Genomic DNA, 14,116 nt, shown 5'->3' on the forward strand with positions numbered 1-14,116 from the left:
GACCAAGGGAAGACTGGTGCATCACAAGGACCTTCCTCTAGAGCTGACAGAGAAGAGAAAGCCTTCCCCTGGAGCTGACACCCTGAATTTGGACTTGTAGCCTACTAGACTGTGAGAGAATAAATTTCTCTTTGTTAAAGCCATCCACTTGTTACATTTCTGTTATAGCAGCACTAGATGATTAAGACACCCCTCAACAGTAACTTCTAGCACAATAAATTTGCTTTTCTTGTTTTTGAAGTTTACATAAATAGACTCATACTGTATGTATTTTTGTACCTGGCTCTTTCTATTCAACCTTCTGTTGCCACATTCATTCATGTTCTTTGTATGAAATACCACAATTTGTTTTGTGTTAAGTTGGACAGCCTTTATTTGCTAATATTGCCAAAAGTTCGTTATTTTTTCGTATACTTTTAAATTTGAAAAATAATTGAAGGTTTTAAATTTATAGAAAAGTTTCAATAATACTACAACACTTATGTTTCTTTCATTTGTTGTATTAGCTGCCACAGAGTCAGCTCAGACTTAGGGCAACCCCCCATGCACAGTGGAATGAAAGGCTGCCCAATCCTGTGTCATCTTCATCAATGTTGGTATTCTCAAGTTTGTTGTTGCAGCCACTGTGTATTTTGAGTTCCTTCCAACTTAGAGGGCTCATCTTTTAGCACTATATTGGACAGTATTCTGTTGTGATACATAGGGTTTTCACTGGCTAATTTTTAGAAGTAGATCACCAGGCCTTTCTTCCTAGTCTGTCTTAGTCTGGAAGCTCTGCTGAAACCTAGGTGACCCTGCTGGTATTTGAAATACTGGTAGCATAACTTCTAGCATCATAACAACATGCAGGCCACCACAGTAGAATAAACTGACAGATGAGTGGAGGTTCTTTCACTTAGATTCGAAATTAACATTTTATCACATATTGACATTTGTTTACGCACTCTCCCCTACTTTCTCTCTCTGTCTAGGTTTGGTAGGATTTTGTTTGTGGAACCATTTAGTCTCCTAAATGCTTCAACATGAATCTCCTAAGAAGAAGGACCACTTTGCAAAGATTATATTCAGAAAATATGACAATAATACAGTGCTATTTTCTAATACACAGTCCACATTAAAATTTCCCGACTTTGCTTCACAGTGCCCTCTAGAGCTAATTTTATTGTTGACTATTAGTTTTCTTTTACTGTTTTATTATGAATAATTTCAAACAATTTCAAAGTTGACAGACTTATACAATGAGTATCTATACACTCACTACCTAACATCTACAATGTATTTTTGCTATATTTGCCTTACCGTATTTATATCCGTATATTCTTTTCTCTATCCATTTATCACTTCATCTTATTTTTTATATATTTCCAAGTAAGCTACAGACATCAGTCACTTCAGTCTGAACACTTAAGCATGCATATCAAGTAGAGGGCCAACAAAAACGAGGGAAACCCTCAATGAGATGGGTTGATAAGAATAGCCGAAACAGTGGCCTCAAACATACCAATGATCATGAAAATGGTGCAGGACTGGGCAGCGTTCTGTTCTGATGTACATAAGGTTGTTATCAGTTGGAGCTGACTCAATGGCTGCTAACAACAGCATTTGTTTAAGATTCCTTCTTTTGGAGGTAAAATTTACAAACTGTGAAATACAAAAATTTAAGGATACCATTTTATGAGTTTTGACAAATGCATTCATTTGTGTAACCCAACCCTCTTCCAGTTTAAGGAACATGATCATCACCCCAGAAAGTTTCCTCGTATCTTTTCCCTATCAGTCCCTGTCTCCATCCCCCAGAGGCAATAAATTTTCTGATTTTTTTTTTTAACCTTTGATTAGTTTGACCTCTTCTAGAGCTTTGTATAAATAGAATTATATGGTATGTGCTCTTTTGGGTAAGACTTTTTCTTAACTCTGCTTAATGTTACTGAGATTCATCCATGTTGTTGCATGTATCTTTACTTTTATTGTTGAGTATATATGAAGTATACTACAGTTTTTATCCATTCTTTTGTTGATGAACCCCTAGGTTTCCAGTTAGGGCTGTTAATGAATAAAATTGCTATAATATCCTTATGCAAGTTTTTTGTGGGTATATGCTTTGATTTCTCTTGGGTAAATACCTAGAAATGGAATTGCTGGGTCATAAGATAGATACATGTTTAGTTTTATAATAATCCTTTTCCAAGGCACTTGTACTGTTTTTTAGTTCCACCAACAATGTATGAGAGTACTGGTTGTTTCACAGCCTTGCACAACATTTGGTCTTATCAGTCCTTAACTTTTGCCATTCTGTTGGGTTTGTAGTAATATTGAATTGCAGTTTTAATTTGTATTTCCCTGATAACTAATGATGTTGCGCTTTTTATTTTCCCTCTGGGCTTACTGGTCATTTCTGTAGCTTCATTTGTGAACTATCTCTTTGTATCTTTTTCTCAGTTTTTTAAATTGACATATTTGTCTTTTCTTATTGATTTTTAGGAGTTCTTTCTATATTCTGGATACCAGTCCTCTGTTAAATGTATGTTTTATGAATGTATCTCTCAATTTGTGATTTGCTTCTTTATTTTCTTAATGGTGTGTTTTTGATGAGCAGAAGTTTTTAGTTTTGATGAATTCTAATTTATCACTTTTTAAAATTACTATTATCTTCTATGTTCAATCTAAGAAATTTTCTTTTTTTTTTTTTATTGTACTTCAGGTGAAAGCTTACGGAACAAATAGTTTCTCATGAAACAGTAGTACACATATTGTTTTATGACGTTGGTTAACAACCCCACAACATATTAACCCTCTAACTTCTCAACCTTTTTTTTTTGGTGAAAATACACATAGCCAAAGATACACCATTTGAAAAATTTCTACATGCATAGTTCAGTGACATTGACTACACTCTTCCAATTGTGCCTGCTATTCTCACTTAAGATGAAGGCTTACAGAACAAAATAGTTTCTCATTTAACAGTTACTACACATGTTACCCTATTACAGTGGTTAACAATCTCACAACACATCAACAATATCCTTACTCAACCTTGGGTTCCGTATCACCAGCTTCCTTGTCCCCTTCTGCTTTCCGGCCCTTGTCACTGGACTGCTGTACCTCATTAGTCCAATTTGTTTTTACGGGGCTGTCCATTTCCAGGCTGAACGGTGAACCTCGGAGATAAATTCACCACTGAGCTAAAAGGGTGTCTGGGTGCCATACTCTTGGGGTTTCTCCAGTCTCCTTTAGGCCAGTAAATCTGTTTATTTATTTATTTTTTTTGTGAGTTAGAATTATGTTCTACATCCTTCTCCAGCTCCGTCCAGAACCCTCTGTTGTGATCCTGGTCAGAGCAGTCAGTGGTGGTAGCCGAGCATCTAGGTGTACTGGACTCAGTCCAGTGGAGGCCTTGGTAGCTGTGGTCCATTAGTCCTTCGGACTAGTCTTTTCCTTGTATCCTGTTCTCTTCATTTTCCCTTGCTCCCGAAGGGATGAGACCAGTGGAGTATCTTAGATGGCCACTCACTCAATCTAAGAAATCTTTGTCTATGCTAAAGTTGGAAAGAAGTTTTTCTTTTAGAAGCTTTATACTTTTAAATTTAGTTGCAGCCTATGATCTCTCTTTTATTATTATTGTTGTTATTATTACTTCTGCTGTAGTTAATAAAGAATTCACTTCTGGTGGGTAACCAGGATGTGTAAAAATCGTATGTCCTTGTGCCTAACATGACATAGTAGTTACATAACCATAAATAATAATCTAAGCTACAAGAATGAGTTCTAGCCATGTCTAAATCATGTGACTTTATATACTGTTATTCTTGCAGATTTTGCTGTTGTTGAGATAGCAGAGTATATCTAATTCTTCAGTGAGTCTGACTTTTTTTGAAACTTAATGTTTCATGTTATTTTAGTCTCTGGTAGTTGCTGTAGTTGCTACAGTAATTCATGACACATGTTTAAGCAGCCAAATAGAAACCCAAGTATACCAACACCATATGCTTTCTCAGCTATACATTACATCCGTTAACTTTACTACTCAAGCTGTATGAGCTGTTAAAACCCTTCAATTTGTTGGTTTCTTCTTCCCTTCTCCTGCCTCTTTCTTCCTTTCTTCCCCTTCTTGTCCCCCTAATTCTCTTCCTCCTTTGTCCTCCTATCCTTCGTCTTTTCCCATGCTCTTTCCCCTTCCTTTAGTCATAGCTTTATAAAAATGCACAGATAAAGTAGCAAACAAAAGCAAATAAACAAGTTGTGCTTACAGTTTTTGTTTGCCTGAAGTATTACCTTGAATTAAACCAGCTAGAATGTCTCTATTTTATAAACTTACATTTTTATTTTAATTATCAATTGTTTTTATAAGGTCATTCCTGACTTTAGAATTTTACTTCACTGGATATGTAGCAACTACAGAATGAATGAGTTTTTAATTGAATCAGTTTTTATTGTCTTGTTAGCAATTTCATGTGGTTAAATGCTTTATTTTCTTAAACATGGGACAGCACTATCAAGATTGTAAATACTGATTCCCTCCCATGCCTTTTTTTAAACATGAATTTGTGAGGATAGATATTTTCTTCTTACATGAACTCCTTCTTGACCAGAGCCAGGTGGTATATAAATGTCATCCTATAAATAAGAAAAGACTATGTCTTTCATAATATAGTTCTTAATAATCTGATGGAATAATCCATAATAATTGGATTTGGAAAATACATTGTAAGGATTTTATCTAAGATCATATTGGTTATATGTATAACTAGAATATACTTAGTATAAGTGAAATAATGAATATGTAGTGCTTAGGAAATAGTGAATGTCACCGTTTATCTTGATTATAGACCTGTAGGATGAACATATACAGAAAAAAAATGCATATGATTAGCCAGGCACTCTGCTAGAGTCTGTTTATAAATATGTTTAAATAATTTTATTTTCTAAGTTAATATGTCAGCATAAATCAGATTGAAGTGCAAGTATGATTTTCATGTTAGTACCATGCAGTTTGACTACATGTTTCTATTGTAATTTCTCCTGTTTTGTGATTATATATTAATATACTGAAGAACACTAATAAGTGGAGTGAAGGGCATAGTAATTCCTTTAGTTGGAATATACTGGGAATAACACCTAGAAAGACATGATGATCAAAAACGATAGGTTTTGGTGTGATTTTCACATGAAAAACTTTGTTCACTAGCTTCTTAAAATGTAACATCATTAAATTCCAAAAAAGGAAGATAAAAAACGTTTATTGGATTCTTGAAAAAAAAATCTTACCTAAAAACAATAGTTATAGTCTGTTAGGCAGCCAGAGTTTCAGAATTAGTGTTAATACTCCACTTCTTTAGATTTCTTGCTGTTTTTAACTTAAAATTTGGATGGGTCATGCATGTTTTAAAAAGTGCCTTCTTTAGCAAAACTTATTTCACAGATAGCTGACTAGCAAGCCTTTAAAGGAACAGAGGTTCATTCCATTTTAATTCAGCCTCCAAAACTTTCAGGCCCTTGAAGTTTGTGGCTGAGCTCTCATTTTTGCCAAATTGGGCAAGAAACTTTATAAGAACAAATTTTATGATATATTATGCCTTCAATTATAGTTCAGCTTAGCTGGAAACCCGTTTTTCTTACTGTATGCCAACATTTTATTTTCCTCTGTTAGGCTCTACCCGGGAACTGATACAATAAAGAGCATTTGTGTTAAAATTATGGAAAGCAGAGAATTTGTCATAAATCAACAGATTAAGATCAGTTTCTGTTAAATATGGAATGAAAATGATATATTAGTCAAAGTCACTTATTTGAAAAAAAAAAAAAAAACAGGCTATTGCTTTAGAATTAATAAAAGAGAATCCAAACTTTTTTCCACTTTAAATATTTTTTACTACATCATGGTTTGTTTGTATTAATCATTTCTATGAGAAGCAGATTTAGATTAGGGGGTCTTAAAGCTAATAATTTTGAGAGGATCTCTATAAGAAAAGGGAATACAAAATACAGATAAGATACTGAGTAATGGATTTTGGAAGTGGACAAGGCAAGTGCTATATTCTTCGTGCTGTTTATGTAGATTAGATATGGCTCTCAAAGGCATATAATAAAACTGTTAACTTGAAATATAAAATAACCAGTCACTTAATCTTCTTTATGCTAACAAATGCGAAAATATTCTATAAGAAAATTGTTTTTATTTCACTTTTATTTTTTATGGGTATTTTATCAAGTTATAAACTTTTACAGTCGCAGTTTTGATCCTCAGCATTTTAAATACATCATTCCATTATCTTTTGGCTTCCATAGTTTCTGTTGAAAACTCAGGTGTTAAGTTTATTGTTTCTCCTTTGAAAATGATGTGTCCTGTTTTCTCTCCGTGCTGCTTTTAAGATTTTCTTGAAACCTTCAGTTTTTAGCAGTTTGATTACTGGGTGGTGGTTGTCTTTGAATTTTTTCCAGTGTGGGGTTTGTTGGACTACTTGTGTCGGTGGATTAGTGTATTACATTGGTTTTGGAATGTTCTCAGGCATTTTTTTCTGAAAATACTGCTGCTTCTCCTTTCTTTCTCTCTTCTTTTCTGGGACTGCAATTACACATGTATTGGACTGCTTTGGTTCCCAAATGGCTCTTATGCTCTGTTCTTTTCATTTATTTGTCTGTCTGTTTCAGTGTGAATATTTCTGTCTGCCTGTTTTTTGCTGTTACATCTGCTATGAAACTCACCCACTGAATTCTTAATTTCAGATATAGTATTTTTAAATTCTAAAATTATCATTTGATTCTTTTTCATAGATTTTAATTCCCTGGTGAAATTTTCTTTTCATCTACTGTGAACATTTTTTCTCTATTATCTTTAATATATGTTAAATAATTTTATAAAATCCTTTTATCATCTGTCGGCCTGCTTGTATTTATTATATTTCTCTTGGTTACTGGTCACATTTTCTGCTTTTTTCCGTATTGTAGTTTTTATTGTATGCCAAATATTGTTTATAATAGAACAGTGGAAATTGAGGTAAATTTTATTTTCCCTCAATCCTCTATTAGAAGGATTAATCACCTCAGTTCAACCAGGAATTGTGCTGGGTGGAGTCTGGATAGCAACTTTGTTGTTGTTGTAGGTACACATAATCTAAATATCTTAAGGGCAAGACCTCTTGTGTTATAGGTTCTTCTCTCTAGTGTGACTTTATACTTAAGGTGTTATGAAACTATGGGAGATTTTACTCTGCCTTTCTGGCCCTGATACCTTTTATTGCTTCCGCCTGGTCCCCAAGGGAGTCTTTTGATTGCGAGCATATGTTTTGAGGGCAGACCTGTTGAAATGCTACACTGAATGTTGTAGGCTACACCTGCTGTAGTGTAACTTTGACTCCTAAACACCACATAATTACAGAAAATATTGCCTGCCTTCTGACCCAGAATCCTGTCCCAATCCTCTGTGCCATTCTCTTGTTGTTATGTGCCATTGAGTTGATTCCAACTCATAGAGACCTTATAGGACAGAGTAGATCTGCCCCATAGGATTTCCTGGGCTGAAATCTTTATGGGAACAGATCACCAGGTCTTTTCTCCTGTGGAGCAGATGGTGGATTCGAACTGCTGATCTTTCAGTTAGCAATTAAGCCCTTCAGCAGATCTCCCAGGGAGAAAACTTTCTGTGCATTTGTGGCTCCACAAGATTCCAATCTGTCATGCCAGCCCATGAACCGTCTAGAGTTCTGCTGGTTTCTCTTTTTCCTATTAGTGTCCCTTTTTCTGAGCCTTAGACTACGTCTAAATGGCAGTCTCCCAGAAATGAAAACAATCAGCAGGCTCAGCTCACCTAAGAAGAGATCTTACTTTTCTTCAAGTTTCATTTTTTTATTCCTTTTTTTTCCCATTGCTTTCCAATATCTTTATTTATTGATTGATTGATTTTGGTAAATTTATCTCTTTTTTTCTAGTTGTTTTTGTGAGAGTAATGACTTACCACTATGTACTAGTAAATTAGTTTTGTAAAGGTAACAACAAAAGTTAAATGTTATGAAAGACCCACGTTTACTATTTTATATATTGTATTTATTATGTCTGTCTGCTTAAATTATTTTGTTATTGAAATAGTGGCTTTTTGTTGAATATTAATATTTGTTGCTAAATCTAGCAGACCTAGAAGTTGATCAGTATTGATGGTTGGAAAACCTTATTCAGACAGCCAGTTTTAATTTCACAATTGCTTTTGGTCAGCAGTAATTTTAAACAAAATATAGATAAAAAATATGATTCACAAAATATATCATTTTTTGAGGGCTTTCTTTTAATTTAGTATGACTTAGTTTTCAAAATATTAAATCTTAAAGAAATCTTTTCAAGCCATTTAATTTAAACCCATCGTTTTATTTCATAGTTTTACATTTAAGGAAATTAATCCTAGAGAGATTTTGTGACTTATCAAAGATCACTGAGTACGAATCTCTCACTGGAAGGTAATTAAAACTTTATACACTTAAAATATCTTGAATGAACTTTAGATGCTTCTGTCTTCTGCATATATTCACAATACCAAATCCTTCAAACTGTTTTGTTTAATTAATTTTCTTTTCTTTCCCCCTTTCCTGTTTAGTGAGTGATAGTTGCTTCAGGAATCTTGCAGAAGATCGCAGTGGGATAAATCTCAAAGATCTGGTACAAGATCCTTCTTTGTGAGTATTTGGTTTTCACTACTAAATATAATTTAAAACTTTATGATTGGTGTTACTGTTTTCAAAAGATTCGTAATTCAGAAGTGATTTAAGTTAGAGCAATTTCTGCTTTTCTAACGGTTTGTGTTCCACATAGTGAAACCTGATGGCATAGTTTCTTTTTAGGAGAAGAGATTTTAGAAGAAGGGATGATGTCATGATTAATGATTAACTTTTGACTAGCAATATCTTGCCAATGTGACAATAGTATTAGATAGGGAACATGCTTAATCGTTTATTTGCTTTGTAAAGTGAAATTGAATTTGTTCACATCTACTTTAAGCTTTTTCAAATATATTTTAGATTAGAAAGGTATATATGGCACAGGATTTTTGGAGTGTTTTATAGGTTTCAATTTTTAATTTTTTTGCTTGCATCAATCTCATTATTCATCAGCATATAGTTTACTCTGATATCACTTTCTGTTTCCTAAATTAATTTTTTTACAGTTTTATGTACTGGAAAAGATGCATCCTATCTGCTATATGAACATAACACCTCAGTAGGATTATTCTTATATATATATGTGGAGTCCTGGTGGTGCAGTGGTTAAGAGCTTTGCTGCTAACCAAAAGGTCTAAATCAAGGCTAGTTAAGCCATGAGCAGCAGAAAAAGAAAATTGAGTGGTAGCAGGTGCTTTCTTTAACTATGTTTAATGTATGCAATAAAATATATTATAATAAGAAATCAGTCTTTTCCAGATCACATGTGATCTACCCTCCCAGCAATTTTGGTAGAAAACCAATGAGAATTTTGTGAGGAATAAAACACAAGCATATATTGAATCTGAAAGTTATTGATTCCTTAATGATTGACCAGTCATATTTTTTTTAATATAGCCACGAGAGACAGAGAGCTGAAAATGTATCGAAGATTTATGATTATAATGTAATGAGTTCAGAATGAGTTTCCAAACCCAAATCTCTTCCTTTTTTTTTTCCTTTTTCCAGTCTTTTTTCCTCACTCAAAAGTGTTGCCAGTATTCTTTCTCCATGATTTTTATTCCTAGGAAGATTGATCGTTCTCCCTTCAGCCTTGTAAATACCTAATCAAGGACACAATGCAATTTTATGTAGCTGTACATATACCTAGTAAATGAATATTGGTTAACAATTATTTGCATATAGAGTTCTGTTTTCCTTATGGATATGAGAGGAAACTATAAGTTTTGAAAGATTTTACCCATTTGCATGAATAAAAAAGAATTCCATTATTATATTACTTGTAAGGTATTTGGTGCAATAAGTTTATATATCTGTTAATGTAATCTTTGTGGAAAAAACAGGCTTATATGCACTTTAATGATACAAAAGCTGTGGAGAGACGGTTCAACAATGGATGATGATAGTGAATTATAGTATTTTGAAAGAATTTGGTACTTCTTCCCAGAATGTGGAATAATATTCATTATGCCACTTACCGCTAGATTCTAAATTCATTCTAGATTCATCTTAGACCACTACTGTAATGGATAGACAAAATAATTCTCAGTCTCTGTTTTAAAACAGGTGGCTCTCTTAATTTAACATCATTCTCTTGACAGCATTAATCTCTTGGCATTAGTTATTCTGGTATGGAAAAACGTAAGAACTCAGTGAGGAAGAAATAGTTCTTGCCCCTGCTTATTTGAGTTTGGAAAGGTTTTTTTTTTAATTTAAAATTGTCAAGGTATGCTATTAATGACTCTGTATTTTAGGGATAGATTTCTTACTTGGTTAAATTCTTTAAGGAAAGAAATGCCCAGTGTGGAAAAAAATACTTTATTCAGTTGTCATGATGGGAAATATTTTATTCTGAATTCTGTTCCTGTGGAAATTGTTTTCATTTAGTATACACCTTATGAGTGAAAATTTATTTAAAAAGCCACCTTCCTCTTTTCTGTCCCAGACTCTTGACAGTAATCCTTACTACTAGTTCATTGATTTGTGTATATTAGACGATTCTGTATGGAGTTGAATTGTTGATATTTCAGTATTCAGTAAGAAATATGGCTGAAATGTCTTTGTTACCCAAAAAAAAAAAACCTTCTTAAAAATTACTGGCATTTGATGAGTACTCCAGACTAGTGTATTAGTTGTTAAAATTGTACATGTGGTTTTAATAAATGTTCCAAAATAAAAGTATATTATGATAATAAGATATGCATATTGAATGAATGTTTTATATGTTAATATGCCTGGAAGATTTTATTATGATTCTTCTACCTGAGCTCCTCATGCTTAAAGCAGTTGGTGGTAAAGGAAAATCAAGTATTTCAAGCACCAGTGTTACTTGAAAGGAGAGAGTATAATAGAGGAGGAAAAGGTAGGCTGCAGAGAACCTAGGCTGATCTGGTCAATATTGGCCCTCAAAGCAATGTTGCATGAGTCTTAATCAGATAAATGAGTAGATATGGAATTTTTGTGGAGACTGAATTAAACTGAATCAAAGTTTTCTCTCTATGTATGTAAGTGTGTCTATGTGTGATTATACTTCAGCTAGTCAGAGCAGAGATGCCAGGTTTACTGCCTCAGAGAAGATTGAAACGACAGAAACAAAGTGACTGTTTCATACTCTGAATCCCAACAGTTTCATTTTGTTATACATAAGGTTGCTATGGGTTGGAACCAATTCCATGACAAGGGTACATGACAACACCTGACAACAATCTGTAATTTACCTAAACAGTGTATATAGTAAATACCCAGCATTGTGCTTCAGTTCTGGTAAAACTAATTACTAGTTTAAATGAATTGAATGAGATATACTGTACACCTCTTTAAAGTGTTGTAAAGCAAAGATGTCACCATGAAGACTAAGGTGCACCTGACCCAAACCATAGTGTTTTCAGTTGCCTTATATGCATGCGAAAGCTGGACAATGAATAAGGAAGACTGAAGAAGAATTGACGCCTTCGAATTATGGTGTTGGCGAAGAATATTGAATATACTGTGAACTGCTAAAAGAATGAACAAATCTGTCTTGGAAGAAGTACAACCAGAATGCTTCTTAGAAGCAAGGATGGCGACACTATACTACACATACTTTGGCCATGGTATCAGGAGGGATCAATCCCTGGAGAAAGACATCATGCTTGGTAAAGTACAGGCTCAGCGAAAAAAAGGAAGACCCTCAACGAGATGGATTGACACAGTGGCTGCAACAGTGGACTCAAGCATAATGATTGTGAGGATGGTGCAGTACCGGGCAGCATTTTGTTCTGTTGTGCATAGGGTTGCTATGAGTCGGAACTAACTCGATGCCACCTAACAACAACAACATATATTATGCTTATGCTGACTGTGTGTATGGGGTGTGTGTCTCATTTAATTTGCAAAAGCTCTTAAAAATTTAGGGCCATTCTAGGTATGTTTTATGTCAGACATTTAGAGGAAGAATTATTTAATTCATGGAAGTATTGGTCATTTCTAAGTGTGGCACATATAATTTTTTTTTTTAAATTTTTCCCATACAAGAATTTATACATACATTGTTATGTGACTGTAATTGCTCTCCCCATACTGTGACAGTACACTCCCCCTTTCCACCCTTGATTCCCCATGTCCATTCAACCAACTCCTAACCCTCTCTGCCTTCCCATCTCACCTCCAGACGGAAGCTGCCCATTTAGTTTCTTGTATCTACTTGACCTAAGAGGCATATTCCTCACGAGTATCATTTTATATCCCACAGTCCAGTCCAATCCCTGTCTGAAGAGTTGCCCTCAGAAACGGTTTTAGTTCTGGGCTGATAGAGAATCCAGGGGCCATGCTTTCTGGGCTTCCTCCAGTCTCAGACCATTAAGTCTGGTCTTCTTACTAGAATTTGAGTTCTGCACCCCAACTTTCTCCTGCTTCATCTGGGACTCTCTGTTGTGTTCCCTGTGAGGGCGGTCATTAGTGGTAGCTGGGCACTATCTAGTTCTTCTGGTCTCAGGATGATGAAGTTTCTGGTTTATGTGGCCTTTTCTGTCTCTTGGGCTAATACTTCCCTTGTGTCTTTGGTGTTCTTCATTCTCCTTTACTCCAGGTGGGTGGGACCAATTGATGCATCTTAGATGGCCGCTTGCAAGCTTTTAAGACCCCAGACGCCACTCACCAAAGTAGGATGCAGACATTTTCTTAATAAACTTTATTATGCCAGTTGACCTAGATGTCCCCTGAAAGCATGGTCCCCAGACCCCTACCCCTGCTACTATGTCTCTCAAAGTGTTTGATTATATTCAGGAAACTTCTTAGCTTTGGTTTAGTCTGGTTGTGCTGACTTCCCCTGTAGTGCGTGCTGTCCTTCCCTTCACCTAAGATAATTCTTAACTACCATCTAGTTAGTAAATAACTCTCGCCCTCCCTGCCCACCCTCGTAACCATCAAAGAATGTTTTCTTCTGGGTTTAAACCGTTTCTTGAATTCTTATAGTAGTGGTCTTATACAATATTTGTCCTTCTGTGACTGACTAAATTCACTCAGCATAATGAGTTCCAGCTTCCTCCATGTTATGTTTCACGGCTTCATCGTTGTTCTTTACCGTTGCGTGGTATTCCATTGTGTGGATATATCATAATTTGTTTATCCATTTGTCTGTTGATGGGCACCTAGGTTGTTTCCATCTTTTTGCTATTGTGAACAGTGCTGCAGTGAACATGGTTGTGCGTGTATCTATTCGTGTGACGGCTCTTATTTCTCTAGGATATATTCCAAGGAGCAGGTTAGCTGGATTGTATGGTACTTCTATTTCTAGCTTTTTAAGGAAACGCCAGATCGATATCCAAAGTGGTTGTACCATTTTACATTCCCACCAACAGTGTATAAGTGTTGCAGTCTCTCCACACCTCTCTAGCATTTATTATTTTGTGTTTTTTGGATTAATGCTAGCCATGTTGGGGTGAGATCATATCTCATTGTAGTTTTGATCTGCATTTCTTTAATGGCTAATGATCGTGAGCGTTTCTTCATGTGTCTGTTAGCCACCTGAATATCTTCTTTGGCGAAGTGCCTGTTCGTATCCTTTGCCCATTTTTTAATTGAGTTATTTGTCTTTTTGTTGTTGAGGTTTTGCAGTATCTTGTAGATTTTAGAGATTAGATGCTGATCAGATTTGTCATAGCCAAAATTTTTTTCCCCGTCTGTAGGTAGTCTTTTTACTCTTTTGGTGAACTCTTTTGATGAGCATAAGTGTTTGATTTTTAGGAGCTCCCGTTTTTCTAGACTCTCTTCTGGTGCTTGTACATTGTTACTTGTGGCTCGTATTGAGTTTATGCCATGTATTTGGGCCCCTAGTGTTGTCGCTATTTTTTCTTCCATGATCTTTATTGTTTTCAATTTTATATTTAAGTCTTTGATCCATTTTGAGTTAGTTTTTGTGCATGGTGTGAGGTATGGGTCTTATTTCAGTTTTTTGCAGATGGGATCCAGTTACGCCAGCACCATTTGTTAAAGAG

The 14,116-nt window shown here is 34.9% G+C and overlaps 1 protein-coding gene across 1 annotated transcript in view; it reads left to right on the plus strand.

Moving 5' to 3' along the window:
• GPHN (gephyrin) overlaps positions 1 to 14,116 on the plus strand; it is a 632,163-nt gene that overhangs the window by 131,557 nt on the left and 486,490 nt on the right. Inside the window, exon 2 of the mRNA XM_004370959.2 lies at positions 8,582 to 8,660. Within this exon, the coding sequence (XP_004371016.1) occupies positions 8,582 to 8,660 (79 nt within the window). The remainder of the gene's footprint in view (positions 1 to 8,581; positions 8,661 to 14,116) is intronic.

This window comes from Trichechus manatus, unplaced genomic scaffold, assembly GCF_000243295.1.
Source record: "Trichechus manatus latirostris isolate Lorelei unplaced genomic scaffold, TriManLat1.0 scaffold00010, whole genome shotgun sequence".
Classification (NCBI taxonomy): domain Eukaryota; kingdom Metazoa; phylum Chordata; class Mammalia; order Sirenia; family Trichechidae; genus Trichechus; species Trichechus manatus.